This window comes from Ictidomys tridecemlineatus, chromosome 1 (genome assembly GCF_052094955.1).
Source record: "Ictidomys tridecemlineatus isolate mIctTri1 chromosome 1, mIctTri1.hap1, whole genome shotgun sequence".
NCBI lineage: Eukaryota > Metazoa > Chordata > Mammalia > Rodentia > Sciuridae > Ictidomys > Ictidomys tridecemlineatus.
In genome coordinates, this window is record NC_135477.1 from 244,649,338 (window position 1) to 244,674,153 (window position 24,816).

At 33.8% G+C, this 24,816-nt stretch overlaps 1 protein-coding gene across 2 annotated transcripts in view; it reads right to left on the reverse strand.

The window, feature by feature from the left end:
* Window positions 1-24,816, reverse strand: part of Nup155 (nucleoporin 155) — a 53,461-nt gene that overhangs the window by 9,444 nt on the left and 19,201 nt on the right. For both annotated transcript variants that reach the window (XM_005325627.4, XM_078017628.1), the window contains 16 exons: window positions 24,458-24,628; window positions 22,419-22,529; window positions 20,740-20,834; window positions 19,653-19,741; window positions 19,219-19,281; window positions 18,538-18,685; window positions 16,678-16,744; window positions 15,139-15,254; window positions 13,305-13,402; window positions 9,684-9,814; window positions 7,002-7,193; window positions 5,986-6,124; window positions 5,168-5,303; window positions 4,051-4,204; window positions 3,732-3,836; window positions 2,917-3,071 (listed from right to left, as the gene is read on the reverse strand). In XM_005325627.4, the coding sequence (XP_005325684.1) occupies window positions 2,917-3,071; window positions 3,732-3,836; window positions 4,051-4,204; window positions 5,168-5,303; window positions 5,986-6,124; window positions 7,002-7,193; window positions 9,684-9,814; window positions 13,305-13,402; window positions 15,139-15,254; window positions 16,678-16,744; window positions 18,538-18,685; window positions 19,219-19,281; window positions 19,653-19,741; window positions 20,740-20,834; window positions 22,419-22,529; window positions 24,458-24,628 (1,970 nt within the window). The remainder of the gene's footprint in view (window positions 1-2,916; window positions 3,072-3,731; window positions 3,837-4,050; window positions 4,205-5,167; window positions 5,304-5,985; window positions 6,125-7,001; window positions 7,194-9,683; window positions 9,815-13,304; window positions 13,403-15,138; window positions 15,255-16,677; window positions 16,745-18,537; window positions 18,686-19,218; window positions 19,282-19,652; window positions 19,742-20,739; window positions 20,835-22,418; window positions 22,530-24,457; window positions 24,629-24,816) is intronic.

The following is a 24,816-nucleotide window of genomic DNA, read 5'->3' on the forward strand; positions in this document are numbered from 1 at the left end:
TGCCTACTTCTTTGTCCTTGTAGTCTCAAATTGAATGACACTTTCTCTGAGGACTTTTTTTTTTAGTTGTAGATGGACACAATATCTTTATTTAATTAATTAACTTATGTGATGCTGAGGATTGAATCCAGTGCTTCACACATGCTAGGCAAGTGCTCTACCACTGAGCCACAGCCCCAGCTCCTCTCTTGAGGCCTTTTTCAACGACTCCTAACTACAACAGCTCCCCACCCCTGCCAGGCACTTGCTATTATATTATACATTTTTATTGTATTTATAGAACCTGAATTTATTTGTCTCTGGTCTTTGTCTACTAGAAGGTCAGAAAAGGATAGTGCCTGTCTTGTTCACTACTGCTTCCTGAATGCCTTGAACACTGGCACTCAAAACACATTTGCTTGCTGACCTATTGATAGGTATTAGAAAGTCCCAAGCATGGATCTCATGGCTGCCAGCTTCAGTCCTTTATATTCCACGAACTTGACATCATAAATTAGCTTGTCATTAAAAGCAAAACAATTCATTTACTTGTAGGGAACCTCTCATCAATCTGCATTAAATTTATCTTTTGCAACCAATTCATTCCAATTGGCATCAGGAAAAAATTGACTTTTTCTACTCTCAAAGAAGGCTTTATTTAAACTGTCCTTCTCTTTAATTATGGTTCTTCTTTTTCTTCAAACAAAAGAAACCAAATTTAAAAAGAACTCTCTTTCTCTCTTCTGTTTTTCAAAGCAGAGCTGTGTATGGCAATTAACTAGCATTACCCTTAAGGCTAAGTATTAAGTACTCTGTACATTTAGGGGCCCTGTTACTAAAAGAGCTTTACTCCCGGTTCCAACTCCAACTCCCTCTCAACTGAATATTTAAAAAGCAAGTAATATTTCCAAGTTATTTAAAATATAACATTCTATGGCTGCCAATTAATTTGGTGCAGCCCATATATACAAGAAGATTGCAGTGAGCAAAAGAGCAAAAATTAATGCAATAGTTGGAAAAATTTATTATGGAAAAAGACTAAGTGAGAACTAAAGGGTGAATGGATAGGGAATCTCACATAGGAGGAAATTAGGTTATGTGTGTGAATAATGAATATTCTTAAAAGGGAGTTTCTAAATCCAGGAATATAATGATTTTTGCAACAAGATAAAGGGTAAAGTACTATTAAAAATGGGCAATTAAGAGACTCTAATTTTCCATTTTGTTTTGTTTCTGTGGTACTGAGGATGGAACCTCAGTTCATACATGCTAGGCAAGCATCCTTCTAATGAGCAACATCCCTTCATTAAAATTTTATTTTGAGAAAAGGTCTCAAGTTGTCTAGGCTGGTCTTAAATTTGCAATCCTGCTTCAGCTGTCCAAGTAGCTAGGATTATGGTGTGTGCCATAGTACCTGGCTAGAGATGTTAAAGTTTTAAGGCAATATGGCACAATAAAAATGGCATAAAGAGATCTACACGGTAATGGTATTTAGGACTACATAAGAATAATAAGAGTAATCTTGAAATGAAATACTAAAAGTCTGGATTAGGGCACAGGCCATATGTAACTCTAGAGTACAGCATGTAATATGTTCTCAAACATTGGATTACGTAACTTTAATTCATGTAGCTAAAATGAATTTAAAGTTTAATAATGTTAATCCTTCATTATAAAAGTTATAAATTAATCAAGGCTTTTACTGGCAACTGTCTTTTAGGACTTTAAAGTCATTTCATCTTTTGCATGAAGGGAAACTTAAAAAAAAATCAAGTAACTATTATGACTAAGGAAGGAGAGAAAACTAAGAAACACGTGCAATATAATATATATCTGCACATTAATGCGCATAATCACACTTGCTATAACTGAATTTTTTTCTTTTGGTGCTGGAGATGGACACAGGTCTTGGTACATACTAAATTTGTGTTCTACCAGTAAGCTACACCCTTGGGTTACCACTACCCCCTGATTTTTACAAGATCTCACTATAATACTCAGGATGGCCTTGAACTCCTGGGATCAAGTAATCCTCCTGCCTCCTCTTCCTGAGTTGCTGGGATTATAGATGTGTGCCAAAGCACCCAGATCCATATGAACTCTTTAAGCAATAATTCTCATTAATGTGTTTGATATCAGCTCTGTCTCCATACCTTTCCTTGCTAAATCAACCAATCCCCAGTTTTTGAAATAGTTACACATGAAAATAGAAGGTTAAAAGAATGATCTTTTCAATATTATATCAAATGATCATTTGATAATAATAATATAATTTAAATCTCCATGATTGTCTTAATGAAATTCTTAATCTTTAATATGTAAGCTGTGAGACATTTTTAGTAATTTAACACAACATAAGAAGGGCTGGGGATACATCTCAGTCTGTAGAGTGAGAAATAGTTTTTGATCTTTTACTTAATAATAATTAACTACTGTTACTCAGAAAGAGTATAAAGACATACTTTAAGGAAAAAAATTATAAGGCAGTTTGAATAAAGAGGGTCTAATGAGGATTCTTTTATGACCTACCTATCATACATTATTATTATTATTTTTAAATACCTTTATTTCACTTATTTATTCTTATGTGGTGCTGAGGATCAAACCCAGGGTCTCCCATGTGCGAGGTGAGCGCTCTACCACTGAGCCACAACCCCAGCCCATACAATATTTTTTTAAAAAAGGAAGCTGGGTATGGCCCCACATATCTGTAATCCTAGGAGTTCAATTCCCAGTACCCCACACCCCACAACAGAGAATTATGATCTATAGGTAAATTCAAGTAAAAGCGTAAAAAATTCTACTTAAATTGAATTAAAATTCTACTTAAAAATTCTACTTAACTTGAATAGATTTCACTTCATTTTTGAAATCTGTATATAACTACATATAACTAGGTCTTTAATAATTCTTCACAATGAGAATATTATGCCATACCTATGCATGTCAGCCAATTTGGATAGGACACGAGCAGCATTACTAAAACTTCTGTTCTTCTCATAATACCTCCAGAGTAAATCCATATAACGAACTTTGTTTTGATCCACTTTGGCCATTCGAACTAGATGTGGCTCCAGAAATGGAGAAGCAATCTAGAAATTATATGGTTACTCAGAAAAATGTTCTGAACACCAGTCTTAAGTCAAAAACACAATATTTCTAAAGCAACTATAATTTTGCTTTGTTGCATGAAATAAGCAAAATTAGAATCCAATAAAATAAAAGAATAGGCAATTTTTCTTATTACAAATGATTCTTGTTTTACTAGCTAACAAGTTTCTATAACAATTCAATTAGGTAAATAAAAATAAAATTACAAATCTTTAAATAAGCTTTGAGAACATAGATATTGACTAGGTTCTGAGCTCAAAGGTGCCCTTAAAATTAATGAATGTCAGATAGTCATTTTATAGAAAAAGGAATATTGAGAGAGTAGTAAAAGAACATGTCCATAGTCACACAGTGATTTAAAAGCAGAGATAAGATGAAGTTCATAATTCATAACCCAGTCACTTCTACTCCACAATGTACATTATCCTAAATAACTTCTAAGCAAGAAAGTTAAAGCAACAGTCTACTTGGCTTCTTAGGAAAAGAAATTATATTACATATTTAGGTTTATAACAACTGATGGTAGGTACAGGACGAGAAAAGAATTTCCTACAACTATATATTTGCTTAAATTACTAAGTTATACTAGTTAAAAATATAAATTAATATTAACAACACTGCAATAAAAAAACATTTTTTACCTGTAGTAGCTTATCGGCAAGGTCAGCTTGTATTAACCAATTATAAAGAGCAATACTAAAGAGCTCATCCTTGGATCGCTGGGCCAATTTGAGCATTTGTTCAAACTAAAATAAATAAAACAGCAAAATTAGCATAGTTAAAGGTTTTGTTGTTGGGCATCACAACACTTTAACTCTAAACCCCTAATAAGAAATCAAGAATCATTGAACAGAAACTTCTAAGAGCTACTACCTTTCCTCAAGTGATTATGCCACCCCTACCTTACAGAATTTCTAAAACACAGTGTACTTTCACAAGAAAATATACTATGCCCCTTACATGGTGTCCTGCTTCTTCATTGCTCAGCATATTGGGATCAGATGATAGCACTGGAGGACCAGGTTTTTTGGGTACACTAGGAGACTGAGGAGCAGCCTTACTTTGATTTACAAGTTCTTGAAGGGTGTCTGTAATGCACTTGTAGCTGTTTAATCTGAAATAGAACACAAAAGGAAGTATGTTATTTAACTAAAAGCATTTGATTTACTTTATAAAATGTAAATATATACAAGAAAATAGTATATACACAAGAAGTATACTTGGGTAATATAAATACATATTTAGTATTAAAAATAACAAGCCCGGAGTGGTGGCACATGCCTATAATCCCAGCACTTGGGAGGCTGTAGCAGGAGGATCACTTAAACCCATGAATTTGAGATCAGTGTGGGCAACATAGCAAGACCCTATCTTAAAAATAGATTAAAAAAATATACTTTCTCTGGGCTGGGGTTGTGGCTCAGGGGTAGAGCACTCACCTAGCGTGTGTGAGGCACTGGGTTTGATTCTCAGCACCACATAAAGTAAAATAAAGACGTTGGGTCCACTTCTAACTAAAGAAATTTAAAAAAAAATTAAAAATAAATTAAATAAAATAAAATACTTACCATTATCCTGAATGAAAACCCCATTTTTGTTTTCAAATGTTTTCCCCTTTAAAATAATCAATAAAGTCTCAAGAAACCCAAACAACTCCTTCCACAACACCAAAACAAAAAGAAAAACCACAGACGTAGGTCCAAAAACATTTATAATTTCTTAAGAATTTTCTTCAGATAAAAAACTTTATTTCTGGGCTAAAAATTTTAATACTGATACAAGTCTTTATAAAACAATTAAGGCAGAATTAAATTTTATAAAGGTTATACTTGGAATATTATTTCCCTAATACTATCAATCAAAACTTGACACAAAAGTCTATCTGAGGGGCTGGGGCTATGGCTCAGCGGTAGAGCGCTCACCCGGCATATATGAGGCTCTGGGTTCGATCCTCAGCACCACATAAAAACAAATAAAAAAAATAAAAATGTTGTGTTCATCCACAATTAAAAAAATTTAAAATAAAAAATCAAAGTCTATCTGAAAGCTGATAATTGGCTAAGGTAATAGCAGTCACCTTTCTTGGAAAGCTTGAAGTCCAACCATGTCTTCTTCTGGCTCTCCATGTTTATAGAAATGAAGTCCAAGACCCTGAGGATCTTTCTTCTCTGCAGCAGTAAGAGAAAGTTCCACCACACCCTCATAAAAACGCACTAATGGGAAAGAAAAGGAAAGCATATTTATCCTATAATTAAGTTGAATATAATTTTCCTTAGCTGGCATATAAAACTAATCATTAAGGTCTATGATATATTAGTCTCCCTAGTGGTGACATCACAGAATGTTTCTGGTGAGACTATTAAAGAAAAAGGTCTTAATATGCTTTTCAGGCAGATAGTATTAAAAAAAAATCATACTTAAAATAACAGAAAGTAGGATTTCAGTTCTTTGTTAGGGGAAAAAAAATCTTCAGGTACAAAATAATAACTGCACTAAGGGCAATAGCTTTTATATTAGGTTGGATCTGATTTAAAGTAATTTCAAATAAAGGAGGCATACTTTATTTTGAAAATCAGTAAAGAAATTTTAAATATTTTAAAAATAAATATCACTAATAGTTAACTGGACAAGAACTAAAACTCCAACGTTAAAAAGTTACAAATTTCAGGCTGAGGGTATACCTCAGTGGTAGAGCCCTGGCCTAGCAAATGCAAGGTCCTGAGTTCAAGCCCTAGAAAAGAAAAGTTACATTTTTCATGTTATCACTTAGGCCACTGACAATGAAGAAAGATTTGCCTCTGGGAAGAGGCATTTCATCATCATCTTACTTTATTCACATACTGTCATATATCCTCTGAGATGAGTAAAAGGTAAGATGAATATTTTATTTCTTACCTTGTCTATACTGAGTGCAAACGTTGGAAAGATCCACTTGATTGCTGATTTTTTGATATTCCTTTAATGATTCCCTTAACATTCTTTCCTTTTCAGACTTACTTTGAACTTGTCGGGAACGCTGGAGAAGCTCATTTGCCTAGAAGAGATGATAAAAACTTAAAAATAATATAAAATCAGGGGGATGATGCTGTCAACATAAATTTAAGTCTATGTCTAAATTTATATGTGGTTTACCACCATTAAAAATAAAAACAACTCTACAAACTTACTTCTTCTTAATTTTAGGCAGAAAAGTTTTTGATCAAAATTATCCTAGCTATTCTTAATTCCTCTCACAAATATGTTAATCAAGACAGTTTTGTCAGGTAATTCTCTTGCCTAGTCAATACATTATTGGTCAGCAGGCAGTCCATGTGACACTGATTTATTTATTTTTTCAACCTGTAGGAAAGGATCAATAAAAATTGTTCCATTAACTCTAATTCATAATAGATTTACTTAAAGTTTTAGTGATTTTCCTTAATTTCTAAGGAGAGACACAAATTCCCTAATTTCTAAATTCAGTGTTTTTCCTTAATTTCTAAGCTTTTTCTTAAAAAAAAAAAAATATATATATATATATATATATAATTAGTTAGTTTTAGGTGGACACAGTATCTTTATTTTATTTTTACGTGGTGCTGAGGATCAAACCCAGTGCCTCATGCATGCTAGATGAGCACTGTACCACTGTGCCACAACCCCAGCCCAAGCCTTTTCTTTTTTAACAAGACCTAAAAATAATATCAAATACTCTTCTATGACAAACTTAAAGGAGCATATACAATTAAAGAAGGCATAAAATCCAACCCCTTTCTTAGATAGCTGAGGATTCTGAGGCCAAAACAACTAAGAGATCTCTTGGAGATCACATTAAGTAAAACAAAACAGTTCCTGACTCTCAATTTGGTGTGCTTTTCATTGTACCATGAAACTTCCTGTAAAAAACTGAAATATATAACAAAGCATCATACCTTAGAACAAACTGCATCATCAGTGCTATACAGAAGTGGGCAGATGTCCTGTAAATGTAAACTAATGCCATCAACAGCAGCATTATCTCTGATGTAGCAGTTGATAAGAGAAGAAATTAATGCCCCTGTGAGTTCTTTGTCCCTGATTACCAGATCTTTAAAAGTGGTGATCTTCAGCTGCTCTTGAAATTCCTAGGAGGATAAGAGAAGAATCCTTTCTATCAAATTATAGAAATATTATATTTCCATACAGTGAAATGTTTTCAATAACTTAAACACTAGCAGACTCTAATTCAAAAGAGAAAACAGAATTGCAGGTAAGTTTCAATGGTAGAGCTATTTCCTAGGACATGTAAGGACCTGGATTTCATTCCCAAACTAGGAAGAATTAAAAAAAAAAAAAAGAAAATATGCTACAGCAACAAATTATTGTAAACATGCATAAAATCATGTAGAGTTGGAAAAGAACCCATAGTGGGTGTAGTTTCAAACCTTTTACTTACAAATGGGGAAAGAAAAGTCCAGGTATAGCTAAAATTATGGCCAGGTCAACTGACTTCAGTTATAACAGTAAAGAGCATTTAAAACAATCTCATTTTACACCTTATTTTTCCTAAATAATGTTAAAAAATTTTGTTATTTGAGGCCTTTTAACATTAAAATTTGTTCTATATTTTGAATAGCTTTGCTTGTTAAAATAGAATTCAAAAGCATGAAGGTGATTTATTTTATAGTAAAATACTATTTTGTCATTTGATTATTTCCTTTTTCTAAGCACCAATATCAACAAAATATCCAAACTGCACTCATATTTTTGCACAAATATTTAATCTGCTTTCCTTGAGCACATAGTTGGTGATGCAAGAAAGCAAGCTTTGAAGATGATGGCACATAATAAGCCAAAAAACTTGGGCTGGGGTTGTGGCTTAGTGTAGAATGTTCTAGCATGCGTGAGCCACTGGGTTTGATCCTTGGCACCGTATAAAAATAAAATAAAGTTACTGTGTCTACATACAACTAAAAATTAAATGTTTAAAAGAAAAAAACTACCTACATTATGTTTATCACCTAACAGAACTTAAAAATATTATTCTACCTGGCATAAAAAAGAAAGTAGTTTTCATAAACATTATAGATTGAATTTTTAATAAGGAAAAAATTAGATTTACAAGAAACAACAATAAAATTCAAATGTATGTGCTTATAAGAAAACTAAAACCAAACACCAAAAACTATTCACTGGACACTAGTAAAAGGAACTGGGGTCATCTTCTAGCTTTCTTTAAAAAAAAAAAAAATTTAATTAATTAATTTTAATTAGGTATATATGACAGCAGAATGCATTTTGATTCACTGTAGAAAACTGCAGCACAACTTCTCATTTCTCTGGTTGTACATGATGTAGTGTTGCACTATATGTGTAGTCATATATGTAAAATTATGGGTCACCATCTAACTTTGAAAAATTGTAATTAAAAGTCAAGAATTAGGCATTTAGGGTAACAAAACAGTCCTAAAAAACAAGTTTTTTTTTTTTAAATAGAATTTTAGTTAATAACTGTGGAAGGAATCGGTTTAGAAAATTATGATTTTGTAAATCACAGATGAAATAACCAAATCAGGCAGTAAGTATCAATGGATGATAAAAGCCTGATTAAAATCTCATGGAAAATTTTACAATGGTAGAACTTAACCACTTGAATTCAGCAATCAATCTTAGTTGCACTAAAAAGTAGGACAATTGGGGCTGGGGATGTGGCTCAAGTGGTAGTGCGCTGCCTAGCATGCGTGCGGCCCGGGTTCGATCCTCAGCACCACATACAAACTAAGATGTTGTGTGCGTCAAATACTAAAAAATTAATATTAAAATTCTCTCTCTCCCCCCAAAAAAATAAATAAATAAAAATAAAAAGTAGGACAATTAAAATTTTGGGGTCTTATTAGTCTGATGAACAAATCACCACCTATGAAAAATTCTGTTCTTCATCAAATAAATGAACCTGAACCTAATCAAGCCTAAATATACTTTTCTTTAAACATTTTTTAGCTGTAGATGGACACAATACCTTTATTTATTCATCTTTATGTGGTGCTGAGGATTAAACCCAGGGCCTCACACATGCTAGGTGAGCACTATACCACTGAGCCAAAACCCCAGCCCTAACTTTCATTTTACAGAAAATGTAGGGGATACAAATTCACTCTAAAGAAAGTAGAAAAAAAAAAAACCAGAATGCTGGACATTCTATAGGACTGATGATCTGATTTCCACGTTACAATAGCAAATAAAAAAAAAATCCCTCCCCACTAAAATGAAGCTAAGACTTACTCTAGATTGAAAGAGATTTACAAGAAACAACAATAAAATTCAATGAGTAAACCAACTGGATTTCTTTGAAGGTGGGGAGAGGGATATGTAGCCCAAATAAAGATTAAAACTTATTGTCATAAAAAATGTTTTTGGTAAACTAAGTCTTCATTTGTATCCCAGATAGAAAGTTCTCATATACTGAAAAACTTGTAGCTTGACAAAATGGTTCACTCAAGTTATTACATTTGCCTGCAATCATTCTAGCTTTATAATAACCTAATGCTTCCCAAACCCAAGATTAAAACTTATGCAAAAGAAACAAACTTGATATTAATACTATGATTTTTAAACAAAAATCCCACAAACGTTACCTTCTGAAGTTCTCCTACAATGACAGTAAACTGATGTTCACAAAGAAGTTTCCATAAAGCCAGGGCCTGGTATGATTTTCGAACCAACTGCTGAATTGCCTGAAGTGAAACCTTTTCACTCAGCTGAGCCTCTAATGAGAAAATACAACTATTGGAGTTTTATAAAATGACAAAGATTAAGCTGTTTATTTTAAGTAAAACTATAGTTAAGGTTGAATTTCTCAAATTCCTATTATCCTCTCTGTCCCCATCAAAGGCAACTGAACATCAGTTGCTGTTTTTAGGGTTTTTTTTTTTTTTTGGTACAGTGATTGAATGCAGGGATGCCTAACCATTGAGCCACATCCCCATCCCTTTTGATTTTTCATTTTGAGACTGATCTTGCTAAGTTGCTTAGAACCTCACTAAATTGCCGAGGCTGGCTTCAAACTTGCAAGCAATCCTCCTGCCTCAGCCTTCCAAGTCGCTAGGATTACAGACATGTGCCACCACATCTGGCTATATTTACATTTGTATCTTTTTGCTTTAGATATGTGCATCTGTGTGTATGTACATATGAAAAATAAAAGTGTTGCTCTGTTTTTAACAATCAGACCAATACTTTCTCAACACAGTTACATGTTCACAGGTGACAAATCCAACTATATTTATTTTATCACTGAGTGTTTCAGTTACCCCAATTTGGCCCATTTTTGCACCTGAAGGACATTTAGATTGCCTCCAATGTTTTGCTATTAAATGAATATGATAAAAATTCTTAATGAAGGTTTCCTGGAAAGCACAATCATATTTCTCTAGGACCAAGTTTCTCAACCCTGGATATACATGTTGGTGAATCATGAAAACAGTTCAGTCCATCATAATACCCCCTCATCCCTTAATAGGAAATAGAATATAGAATAAAATGAAAAAGGAAAAAAATATTAGAGTATGAAACAGGTAGAGTTGTTTTAGGAAATTTTGTTTCAATTATATATTTGTGTATGATTTTAAATATCTGCATTGGGCCAAGGTTGTAGCTCAGTGGTAGAGTGTTTGCTTAGCATATGTGATGTCCTAGGTTTGATCCTCAGTACTGGGAGAGGAACAAATCATAAACATCACACTTATAATCCCAGTAGCTAGGTAGGGCGAGGCAGGAAGATCCTAAGTTCAAAGGCGATATGGTGGCTCAGTGGTTAAGCACCCTAGATTCAACTCCTGGTACAAACAAAACAAAACAAAAAACACTGAGTCAATATAAAATGTATATCTTACTGTGGGGGAAGAATGTTTGATCAAATCTAGTCTAGGATGTATACCTAGAAGTAAGACTGTGGGCTCTAAAGAGTGTGAATTTTCAGCTTTCACTAGATCTGACCAAATTGCTTTTCAGTGTGGTTCAAAGTATAAACTACCAGCAATTCAAATGCTCTATTTGTACAAATCCTCATCAATGCTTGATAATAAGCTTAACAGCCTAATGAAGTATCATGAGCAGTTTCGGAAAAGTTTACAAAATAGTGGACAGAAATCTAGGTCCAGAAGGAAGGGAAGAAAATAAGCTGGGACCAAAATAAATGGCCGGGTCTTAATTAAGAAAGTTCTATCAGCCAGAAACAATAGAAGGCAATAACAATACCAATAGAAGGCAAAGGAACTGAAAAAAAACTTGAGGGCAGGGAAAACTTCTGGAAACGTTTATTATTACAACTCATACCTGAAATAATTAAAAATTATAAGAACTTCTCAGTTCTTTTTACTCTTTCTTATTATTAATAATAATTTTCACAAAAAGCATAATCAAATACTTCATTCATGTTTTTAGTTCTATGAAAAGATATATTACTGGTTGGGTGTGGTGGTAATCCCAGCTACTTGGGAGGATGAGGCAAAAGGATTACAAGTACAAGGCTAGCCTCAGCAACATAGTGAGACCCCCATTTTAAAAAAAAAAAGTATCATTAACTACAAAGATATATCACTTCATATCCACTACAATGACATAATGGTGCATAACAGTAGTCCCAGCTACTTAAAAGGCTGAGGATGGAAGATTGCTGAAGCTCATAAGATGAAACCAGCCTAGAATGAGGCCCTGTCTCTAAACAAACAAATAAACAAAAATTATAAATATAATTATCATATGATCCAGCAATTTTACTTCTGGATATATACAAAATAAACTAAAAAGGGAACTCAAATTTGTATTTGTATATTCATGTTCACAAAAGGTGGAAGCAACCCACTGCCCACTCCCAATGAATAGATAAACAAAACAAAATGTGGTGTGTAATATAACAGAGTATTATTCAGATTTAAAAAGTGAAAATTCTGACATATGCTACAACATGGATGAATCTTAAATACAGTATTCTAAGTGACAAAGCCAGTAATAACATAAAAATTACTATATTAATCTATTTATATAAGGTGTTTATGAGTAGTCAAATTCACAGAAATAAAAACTACAATGGAGGCTGCTATTGTCTAGACATAGGAGAAAAATGGGAAATTACTGTTTCATAGGTAAAGGATTTCTAGAAAGATAAAAAAAGTTCTAGAGATGGATGTTGGTGATTGCTGTACTACAATGTGAATATAGCGAATGCCACTTTAAAATAGTTAAAATGGGTCAGATGTGGAGGTGCATACCTACAATCCCAGATATTCGAGAGGCTGAGGCAGGAAGATCTCAAATTTCTTTTTTGTTGTTGTTGTTTTTTAAATATTTATTTATTTTTTTAGTTATCGGCAGACACAACATCTTTATTTGTATGTGGTGCTGAGGATCAAATCCAGGCCGCACGCATGCCAGGCAAGCGTGCTACTGCTTGAGCCACATCCCCAGCCCAAGATCTCAAGTTTCAAGACCAGTTTGGACAACTTAGTGAGACTCTTGTCTCAAAATAAAAAAATGGGGTATAGTTCAGTGGTAGAACATTTGCCTAGTATGTGCAAAGCCCTGGGGTTCAATCTCGAATACTGTCAAAAAAAACTTAAAATACTAAATATTGTTTATATATATATATATACACACACACACACACACGCACATACACACCAACATTCATATATATACTATATATATATATGTTTACATACACATATACACATACACTTATACATCTGTGTGTGTATAAATATATAGGGATATATAAGAGAATCACAAAATCATAAGAAAAAAAGTGTGTATCATGTTTACTACTGGAGGAAAGAATAAAAATTTGTGGGCTAGCTGGGAGCGATGGCACACACCTGTAATCCAGCAACTTGAAAGGCTAAGGTGGGCAGATTGTGAGTTCAAAGCCAGCCTCAGCAAAAGCGAGGTGCTAGCAACTCAGTGAGATCTTATCTCTGAATAAAATACAAAATGGGGCTGGGGATGTGGCTCAGTGGTTGAGTAGCCTTGAGTTCAATCCTTAGTACCCACTCCTCCCAAAAATATTTGTAGGCTAAGAGTTATGGAAACAAAGAATTTCCATATTGTTCCATTTTCCCAATCACACTGATTCTTGAATGAATAACACTGTGTTATCAGATAAACTAGATCTTACTAAGAGAAGTTCACCATTTACTATTCAAGTAATAAAACCCTTTAGTGAGGTCATGTATATGTAATTGATCAGAAGAATAATTTACCATGAAACTTCCTCTGTAGCTCCTGTTGCATTTGCTGAGTATTTCCATTTTCAGGACGCATGAATCCCATCAGCCTCTGCTGCACTTTGGCAGTAGTACTGAAACAGAAATTACAGAATGTGTCTGTGTGTACATGGCAACTCTTTTCATATGTAACTTAGATACCATACAATCAACAATTTAAAATGTACCTATGGAATAGTGCAACCATCACAAGCACTGGTTTCAACAAAAAATGGAAAAGTTCTCAAATGAGAAAGAGTTCATAGAATTAAAAATTGATGATCAGGAAGAAAATTTATCATAGACTGAACAGATGCTACTTAAAATGACTGAGGTTAAATCAATTAAATGATTGAAAAATATCAACTAGAAATTTTCCTAATCTTGAGGAGAAAAGATCAAAGAGAAAGATAAAGAAAGAGAGAAGAGAAAGGATGGAAATGATATAAGAGAAAAAACTCAGGCTAGATCCAGGAAAGTCGATCTTATTCTCCAAAGAGAATAGAATAAAATATAGGACATGAGCCTCAAAAATATGTTAAGTGCTAGGCGAGATGGCACCTGCCTGCAGCAACTTGGGAGGCTGAGGCCAGCTTGGGCAACTCAGTAAGAGCCTGTTTCAAAATAAGAAAGAACTGAGGATATAGCTCAGTGGTAAAGCACCTTTGGGTGTAATCCCCAATACCAACCAACCAACCAATCAAGCAACAAAAAATCCCACAACTACAAAAAAAAAATCCAAAGTTAAAGGAGCCAGTCTCCAAAATTGCACAGTGTATGATTTCATTCCTATGAAATGTTGAGAATAAATAGATCCAAATAGATCCATATAGATGGAGTAGACTGGTAATTGGGGCTGGAGAGTGGAACATGGAATAACTACAAACAGAAGCTATCATCTCAGAGATGGAAATATTCTAAAACTGGCCAAATGTGGTGAACACCTATACCTATAATCCCAGCAACTTGGGAGGGGGCAGCAAAAGGATCACATGTTCTAGGCCAGCCTCAGCAATTTATGGAGGCCCTAAACAATTCAGAGACCCTATCTCAAACAAAAAATAAAAAGGACTGGGAATGTGGCTCAGTTATAAAGCAACGTGGGTTTAACCCCAGGTACAAAAACAAAACAAAACAAAAAAAGAAATGTTCTAAAACTCTATTGTGGTAGTGATGGTTACACACTTCTGCACACTGAGGAAAAGTTACTGATCTGAACTTCAAAATTAGTGAATTTTATGTAAACTAGATCTCAAGTCACTGCTACAAAAAATTTCCATACTGAGTGAAACTAATGTTACACACATGATAGGGTTGGTTGAAATTAGTACGTTTTAATATAATTCTATTATTAAAGGTCAGAAAAAAATTACATGATATTATCTATAAAATGCAGGAAAGGAATTTAATAAACCTTAATACTCACTTATATAATAGTACTCAAGAAAACAGAAATGAATGGATACTTTCTTATCATTATACAAAAGGGAAAAAAGCCAGATATGGAGGGTCATAAAGCATATTCCATTTTCATAATATATTAAGAATAGGAAGGCTCATTGTGAGAGAAAGTAGATTAGTGCTTGTCAACCATGGGGAGAAAGAAATGGGGAATGACTGTAAATGACACAGAATTTCATTATGGAATGATGAGTGTTCTGGATTGAATAGTGGTGATGACTGCATAACCTTGTGAATACACTAAAAAACTACTGAACTATATGCTTTAAAAGTATAACTTTTATGGTAGATGAATTATATCTCAAAAACAACAAAATACAATGAAAAGAAAAAACTGAAGAAATAAATAAACCCTATTTTTTTTTCTTACTTTGGATTTCCTAATGGTCCTCCTGCAAATTGGGAATTTCTATCTAGAAATTCCTGCAAACCTTTCAGTTCTTGTAGTACTGACTCCAGAAGTTGGCAGGGAACACTACTTTCAATCTGTAAAACCAAAGAATTTTCAAAAGTTAAATACTGGAAAAAGGTGTACACATAAAAAGTATAAATTCTGTATAGCTATAAATGTATATATAATTTTAATTTTGAGGCATCCTATTTTTGTAAGTAGTACAGCTCTTTCTTATATCATTTCACTTCTTGTTATGCTGGGAATTGAACCCAGGCCCTTGTGCATGCAAGGCAAGCACTCTACCAATTGAGCCTATCCCTAACCCTCAATTCACTTCTTGAAGACCAGAATGCAATGAAGGACACTAGTATCTCTCATCTCCTGTTCTGTTAAGACTGATGTATAATTTATGTTCAGTAAAACACAAACATTAAGTAAATATCTTGATTACTTTTTATATTTTGTGGTTGTCATTCAGATCACAGTACAGAACATTTCCTATACCCAAAATGTTTCCTACTGTTCTCTTCTGGCTCTTTGTCATCCCACCTCCAAGGTAACCTCTCTTACTTTTATCACTTTACAATAATTTTGCCTGTTATTAAACTTCGTGTACATGAGATAAATGCATTCTTATTTCCTCAGAAATGTGGACTTTAAAAGAATATCACACAGTTGTGGCTCAGCAGTAGGGCGCTCACCTAGCATGTGCGAGGCCCTGGGTTAGATCAATCAGCACCACATGTAAATAAATAAATGAAATAAAAGTATTATGTTCAACTACAACTAAACAATAAATACTTAAAAGAATATTACAGGACTGGGGTCGTGGCTAAGTGGTAGAGTGCCTGCCTGGCATGTGTGAGGCCTTGGGTTTGATCCTCAGCACCATATATTCATATAAACAAATAATAAATAAATAAAGTAAAAAAAATCCATTGTCAATTAAAAAATATTTAAAAAAAAGAATATTACATTAAAGACATTTGGCACCTTTCTGTTTTAAAAAGAAAAAAAAAACTTAAAACATCTGCATATTTCAGATTCTTTAAAAGAAATTTTCCTACCCAAATCTGTGATAATACAAAATTTCACCAATTGTTTCCTTAAAACAGTCTGGGACGTATTTCATGCATGAAAATTAGTACTGGATCCTTGGAGGTATTGTATATATAAGCCAAAGCATAAAATAATAAATTCAGACAGATTTTAAATAATAGCACTGACTCTATTTACTCCTTACAACAACCTTATAAGGGAGATATATTATTAGTCTCATTTTATAGTGAGGCACAGGGCTTTGAAACATTAAGAAATTTACCCATGATCAGACAGTTTATAAATGAAGAAGCTGAGATTTCAATCAAGGGTGGATGATTTATTGAACATGAACACAAAAATCTACAGAAAAGAATAATTTATTTACAACATCAAGCAACGTGAAACAATTTAATAGTTCTGTATTGCTACCAACTGGTTATATACAAAGAGCAGGATGATAGTGTATACACTTACTGCCATGATCTCTCTGTTGCCACTCTTGAATACCCTCTCCACAACCAAGCTAGCATCCCAGATATTTCTGAAACAAAAAAATGTTTTAGGACATCATTACCTTAGGTAAGATATGACTGCACAAATGGTATGGCTCTACATTGTGTACAACCAGATCATCGAAATGTTGTGCTCTATTTGTGTACAATGAATTGAAATGCATTCTGCTGTTATGTATAACCAACAACAACAAAAAAAAAAAGAGGAGAAAAAAATGTTTTAATGATTGTATTCTTTACAAATAAGAAAAATTACAATATGTAGTAAATTTCTTTTTGTGGTAATATAATGGCTTTATTGTTTTTAAAACAATAATATATTTTTTTAAATATCATTTAATATCTTTTTTTAAGAGAGAGAAAGAGAGAGAGAGAGAGAGAGAGAGAGAGAGAGAGAGAGAGAGAGAGAGAGAGAATTTTTTTAATATTTATTTTTTAGTTTTTGGTGGACACAACATCTTTGTATGTGGTGCTGAGGATTGAACCCAGGCTGCATGCATGCCAGGCGAGCGTGCTACCACTTGAGCCACATCCCCAGCCTAAAACAATAATATTTAACATTTACTAAGTGAGCTAGAAAAATGGAAAACGTGAAATTTTCAAACCAAATATACCCATTATTTCAGATGAAATTCTTCTGCAGAGAAATCAAAAGGCTCTGGGTAACAACTTATAAATAGGGAATTTATAATTTTAAAAAATTTATAAAGGGATTCTATACTGTTATCACATTTTTAAGCAAATGAGATGAATGAAAACATACATTACAAATCTGAAAACTATATACTAGACTTGATAGCTAATTAGATGATATGATAGATTGATTGCAAAAACAGTGGAAATTCTCACCCTATTTCTATTCCATACAGAGTATGATTTTAATACCTCTTCTCTAAGGAACTGTAGTCTGCTTCCCACTTTCTGAATCTGAGTTTGCCTTGAGACTTCCCTCTGGCCCGGGAATAGGCTGGTTCTAAGCATAGGCATCAGGAGGCTCGGCAACTTCTACTCTTTCTCAAGGACCCTGCTACGAACAAGTGAATAATCCTTGGCTAACCTCCTGAAAGATGAGAGACCTCATGGAGAACAACCAAGCTATATCAGCTGAGGATATTCCAGACATGCCCCTGAATGTTTGAGAGTTTAGCCAAGAAAAAGAATTCTCTTTATTCTCACAGATGAATGTCTCTGCATGGGTGAGCCAAACAAACCCAGAACTGCCCAGCTGACATTTAGATACTTGTCACTGAATTATGGGGTGGTTTGTAATGTATACTATTAATATGTATATTGGGGCTGGGGATGTGGCTCAAGCGGTAGCGCGCTCGCCTGGCATGCGTGTGGCCCGGGTTCGATCCTCAGCACCACATGCCAACAAAGATGTTGTGTCTGCCGAGAACTAAAAAATAAATATTAAAAATTTCTCTTAAAAAAAAAAAAATGTATATAGATATACTCTGACACTAAATACACACAGAAATAAAAACATAGTACTTAACAGACATATAATAAAAAGGCTTAGACAGATGATAGAAATTTTATCAATGGACAAATGAGTAAAATTTAATAGAAATAAATGAAGTCACAAATTTATTTAAAAATATTTCACTCCTCAAAATAGGAAAAAATACCCAGCTATTTGGGATGCTGCAGCAGGACGATTGCAAGTTCAAGGCCACCCTTGGCAACTTAAACTTAGCAAGGCACTGTCTCCAAAAGACAGTGGTAGAATGCCCCTGGGTTCAAGGTTCAGTTTCTTATATCATGAGGAAAAAAACAAAAGGACAAATGAGCAATAGTTAAGTATTCCTTGAAAACTTACCCCATTATCCGAGAAAAATAAATGCAAATACCATTGTGTTTTCCAGAGTACACAATCTCTGGGCCAGTCATACAACTCATACTTGTGGCCTGAGCAGCTGGGTTTCCCATGGCACCCACAGGAGTTGACATAGCAGGAGGCTGTATACCTTAACAAATAAAAACAAATCTCTTAGAAATATAATCCTAAATATTCAGAATTCTCAATAACCCAAGTTTTTTGGCTCTGGACATAAAGGTAGAGATATTTATAAAAATAATCAAATAGATAGACATTTAATTTTTCTTGCTAAGACTTGGATGGATTCTCCCAGTTAGACATTCAAGTGTTGAAAATGCAGAATGAAAAGGAAAGAAAACTTGCAATCATAGCTCCTAATACTGGAAGTGAAACAAAACTATTTATACTAATTTTAGGGCCCACTTAAATCCTAATACCCAATAAGGGTATTTCCAGGCACAATATTTGAGGAGCTCCTCAAATATTTTGCCTGGAAATAAAGGCATTCATGGCCAAATGCCAATAAATGCTTAGATGTCAAGCAACAAAATGAAATCTATTAAATGACATTTTTTTTCCAAGAGAATAGGACAAGTTAATCTTTTACACAATAAAAATTAAGAACATGTTAGCTCTTCAAAAAGAAGAAAAATAAGTGATCCAAAAAAAGAAAAGTGGTACCTTGAGATGGTGTTCCCAAAAAGGACAGATTTGGGTAGGGACTACCACTAGGAACAGGAGAACCTAAAAAAGAATATATTTATAAATCAAAATGAGGCCCAGAAGCTATTTGTTAAGCATGAGTAAAGAATGGTACCACCTATGATACATTTGAAAATTTTCTAGTAACTTCTTAATAACTCCTATTTCGGAAAACACTGACATATGAATTTCTTGTTATTGAATCTTTCATTTCTTTTCAATTCAATAAATACCAAATGATATCTGTAAGTACTATTTGGTTATATCTTCTTTTCCTTCTTAAAATAAACTAAGGATTCAACATTAATATCATCATAACAAGTCATAAACTATAGACTTATCTATCAATAATACAGTAGCAATAAAACAATGAAAAGCTTTAATAAAGTTTCATTTCAATGTTTAATACTCACTAGAATAAACAGGAGATCCCAAGATGGGGCCAACATTACTCGGAGTGGGGAGAGTAGCTGGAAATCTCATCTGTGCTTCACCTCCATACCTATTTGTATGAAAACAGAGGTTGAATTTATTCAATGATCGATCTATCAATCAATCTATCTATCTTAAAAGCTGGAAATGTTCCTACTCCTGCTTAGCTTCCAAATAAATGCTGAAGACTTTAATGCATGGTGCTGACAAGTGAATTATATTCCTAGGATACATAATAAATACTGATTTAGTAAATGTTGACATAAAACCAGGGACTCTGATAACTTCTAATATATCACTGGCAACACACAGAGTTTACTTAGTGAGCAAATGGCACTGTAATTTTCCTAACAGATTTTGGCTATTTTTTTTTTTTTTAAATCTCTTTGATGGCTGGAGTATAGAGTATAGCTCAGCAACAGAGCACTTGCCTAGCATGTCTGAGGCCCTGGGTTCAATCCTCAGTACTTCAAAAAAAAGTTAATAAAATCTCCTTTTTTTGGGGGGGTACTGGAGAACTAAACCCAGGGGCACTCTACCACTGAGTTAAATCCCACTCATTTTTATTTTGATTTTGATACAGGGTTTTGCTTAGTGGCTTAGGGCCTTGCTAAGTTACTAAGGCTGGCCTCAAACTTGCAATTCTCCTGCCTCAGATTCTCAAGTTACTGGGATAACAAGCGAACACCACAATATCTGCCTAAGAGATTTTTCTCTTTTGAACCAAGTTTCCTTAATGTGATTCAGAACCCCATTCAGAACCAATTACACACATAAAGCAGAATTAGTAGTGTCTAAGAAAGTAAAAAAAGATGAGGGAGTAAATGAGATACAACAGTGAAAAGACTAAACAAAAATAGTTAGAGAACAAAATTCAGACAAAGAGTAATAATGCACAAATTAATCTATCCATTGAGCATGATAATCTTTCCAGATTTTTACCCTTTTGAAAATGAATTTTAGTAATTTCCCTATGTAGTCATTCAACTCTGTGGCGACTCCTTAAACTAGCACACTGGCAAAGTGACCATTTTAAAAAGTGGCCCAGTAGGAAAAACCCTGAAATACCTGAAGAAAGCTCGTGTAGCCCAAGCAGATACTTCTCTATCACAGGCAGCAGTGGAGCAAGCAAGGATAAGGCAAGTTGCACAAGCCTGGTCTTCCTGTAGGAACAAAACAAAACAAAACCCCTACATTAAACAAATTTTGTTTACTGCTATATCTGTTGTTTCAATCTGTCCTTCGCACAAAGCAGGTGCTCCATAAATAATGGTTGATTGAATGAAATCAGCTGGTATTTAAAAAGAAGCAAACACTACTCTTTTTACTTTCTTTCTTTCTTTCTTCCTTCCTTTCTTTTTTTTAGTACTGAGGATTAAACCCAGGGGAGCACTGCCATTGAGTCACATCCTCAGGCCTTTTTCAGATTTTGAGACAGGGTCTTGCTAAATTGCCAAGATTGGCTTTGAACTTGTGATTTTCCTGCCTCAGTGTCCCAAGTCACTGGGATTATAGGTGTGTGCCATGGCACCCAGCTAAGAGTTCACATTTATCAAGTCCACATCATGTGCCAGGCACTATTTTAAGAGTTTGACATATGTTAGACCTTATACCACATAATTTTAATAATGCATATTTTACATTAAAAAAAATTGAAACCTAGACAATTCGAGTATCTAATCACAGTGGTGGAACTAAGTTTTTTTTTTTATGGGTACCTGGGATTGAACTCAGGAACACTTGACAACTGAGCCACATTGCCAGCCCCATTTTGTATGTTATTTAGAGACAGGGTTTCACTGAGTTGTTTAACACCTCACTTTTGCTGAAGCTGGCTTTGAACTCATGATCCTCCTGCCTCAGTCTCCCAAACTGCTGGGATTATGGGCGTGCGCCACTGTCCCCAGCAGAGCTAAGATTTTCAATAAGTGGTTTGTATACAGGGTCTACATACTTAAATTTTTTTTGGATACTGGGCATTTAAGCCAAGGGTGCTTTACCATTGAGATACATCCCTAACCCTTTTCATTTATGTCAGAGGCTTACTAAGTTGCTGAAGCCCTTGCTAAGTTGCTACGGCTAACTCAAACTTGTGATTCTCCTGTCAGTCTCCTGAGTCACTGGGATTACAGGTATGCACCACTGTGCCCAGCTCTACACTTAATTTTGATCTGATGTTCTTGATTTTAAACTAAGCACTACCAGTTTGAATCTTATCAATTCTAGGTGTAGCTTTGAAATACTAATGCCCCCACATTATCCCTTCAAATTTCTTCCTCAGATCATAGTGTGGATACATGTGCATTCAAGCACATATCAGCCAATAAACGTACTGTCTCATGTTTTTCATAAAGAGTAATTATCATCTAACCTGACTATCAGACTCTTCTTTTTTTTGTGTGTGTGTGTGTGGGGGGGGTACCGGGGATTGAACTCAAGGGCATTCAACCACTGAGCCATATCCCCAGCCCCATTTTTGTATTTTATTTAGAGACAAGATCTCACTGCTTAGTGCCTCTCTAAATTGCTAAGGCTGGCTCTGAATTCATGATCCTCCTGTCTCAGCCTTCCCAGACGCTGAGATTACAAGCGTGCACCACCATGCTCAGCCCTGAATATCAGACAATCTTTAAGAGTACACTTTAATAAAAATTATCAAAATCTGAATGAAGTCTTATTCTACTATCAAAAGTCAGTATACATATACATTTATAATCATCACATTAAAAAAGTATATCAATAATTACCTGATGTAACTTAAAGAATCTTTCAATCTCTTCTCCATCTCCACCCACATTGCTCACAAGTAGGTGCCTTAGTTGATCTACAGGTCTTAGTTTATGAAACATAAGACTACCCTAAGAAATTTTAAAAAGGAAGAATGTGAGTAAACAGATTTAACAACCTTGGTTGGTAGCAACTGACTCTGCTAACCTTATTAAATCAAATGAAACAACAAAATAACTTCAAGAATACAAAATAAACTGGTCAAAAAGATCATCTACATTTCAATTACAAACCTAAACTAGATTGAAAAAATTGGTAAAAATATAGTGCCCCACTCATGCTGCCCCCCAAACCAGAGGATTATAGACAGATTATCCTTTAATTATGTTAGCACTATGGATATCCATTTGGATAAAAAGGAAGCTGGATCCAAACTCAGGTCTTATACCAAGATAAATTACAAATAGATGAAAGATTTAAAGGATAAAATAAAACCATACTAATACTAGAAGAAAAACAGAAGCAACAAGATGTGAATTCTGAGAGTAAGGAAGCTAAATGTGACATAAATTCTAGAAGATCTTCATTTTGATTATTTATAAACTTGTCTTTAAGGGAAAAATCTTAATGAACAAAGTCAAATGACAAATCAGGAAAAATACATCCCTGATTCATAAATTTCAATAATCTTCAGTTTGTTTTTTTTTTTACATTTCAAAAGGGCAACTCAATAGAAATATAAGAATAGTAGTCCCTCCTTATCCTCACTTGATACATTCTAAGACTCCCAGTGGATGCCTGAAACTGTGGACTATACCAGCAATATGAAACCATGACAGTTGATCTGATAACAAAGATACCTACTCAGTAACTAACATGATACACTAGAGACAGGAATAGTTCATATCCCATGTGGACTGAAGCCAGAAGGCACAAAATTTTATCCCGCTATTCTGAACAACATGCAATTTAAAATTTGTGAATTATTTCGGAATTTTCTACTAATTTTCAGATTGCATTTGATTAGGGGACAATGGAAACCTGAGAAAGTGAAAATGCAGATCAGGGGCACTACTACAGAGTAGAAACAGAGTGTTCACAGAAATTTTTAAAAAGTAAAATCTTACTCTTAATAAGAGGGTATTATATAATGGGGGAGGTTATGAGGAAATAGGCATTCACAAATACCATTAGCAAAAATATACAGGGAAATCTGTTCATATCTATTGAAACTATAAATACACACCCTCTATGACCAAGAATATACAACACTACTGCTTTACTCACACATATACAAAATTACATATGCATACAAAAAATGTAGCATTACTTTTAAGGGCAAAAGATAATCCACTAATAGGGGATTGGTCAAACATGGAATATCCACATAAAGAAATAACTTTCAAATATAAAACAATGAGAAAATATTTTATATATATTAATTTGGAAAGATTTCCATGTCATATTCTTGAAATATAAAAAGCAAGGTAAAGGACAGCATATTATATGCTACCAAGTATTTAGAAATACATTTGCATTGTTTGTATATTTGTAATAAATCCCTGAAAAGTATATATAGATATGAATAACACAGATACTTGGAGGAAAGGGCACTAGAGTAGGAGGGGGATTTTACTATACATATTTCCTCTGCTATACCACTTGAATTCTGTCAATGCATTAATTCAAATGTTAAAAATATCAAGAAAATGTTTTTTAATTAGGTGACAACTATAAGAAATATTTTTGGTTGTTAGTTTGAATGATATTGGCCAGATTATATTTTTATATCATTTGCATGTATGAATATGTAACAATCTCACCATTATATACAACTATAAGGCTCCAATAACAAATGTAGGGGAAAAAAAAGGAAAGTACAACTTTTTAAAAGAGTTCTTTTGGTGGTATATTTGGTATTCACAAACATTCTTTAAAATATAACCACTCCAAAGTGTTTAAGAAAATGACTCCACTAAGTAACTACTTCAGAATATTTGACAAAAACAGTAAACATCATTTCTCTTTTTTGTCTGTACCACAGAGAATATGTGCATACCTGTGCTGAGAGGAGAACGAATTTCTTTGGAGGTAATATGTGTTGCTGTACAACAACTGGAGAGTCAGTTATTGGGATATGATCCTTATTTAAAGGTGTAATTATTTTATCTACTTTCAATTCATCTATTGCAGAAAGAGCCCAAGAATGACCATCAACACGGGTTGTCATCTATGTAAAACAAATACACTTTTTACAATCATATTTAAGTTATACAAACTGAAAGCTTCTGAAAATAAAATCTCTACAAAATGTCCTCAAAAGTATGTATTTAACTCTCTATTCTCCTATTCTTTTAATCAACAATCTTTTATAAAATTATCTTTTCATACTAAAGGACAAATTCAAAATTTTCTTAA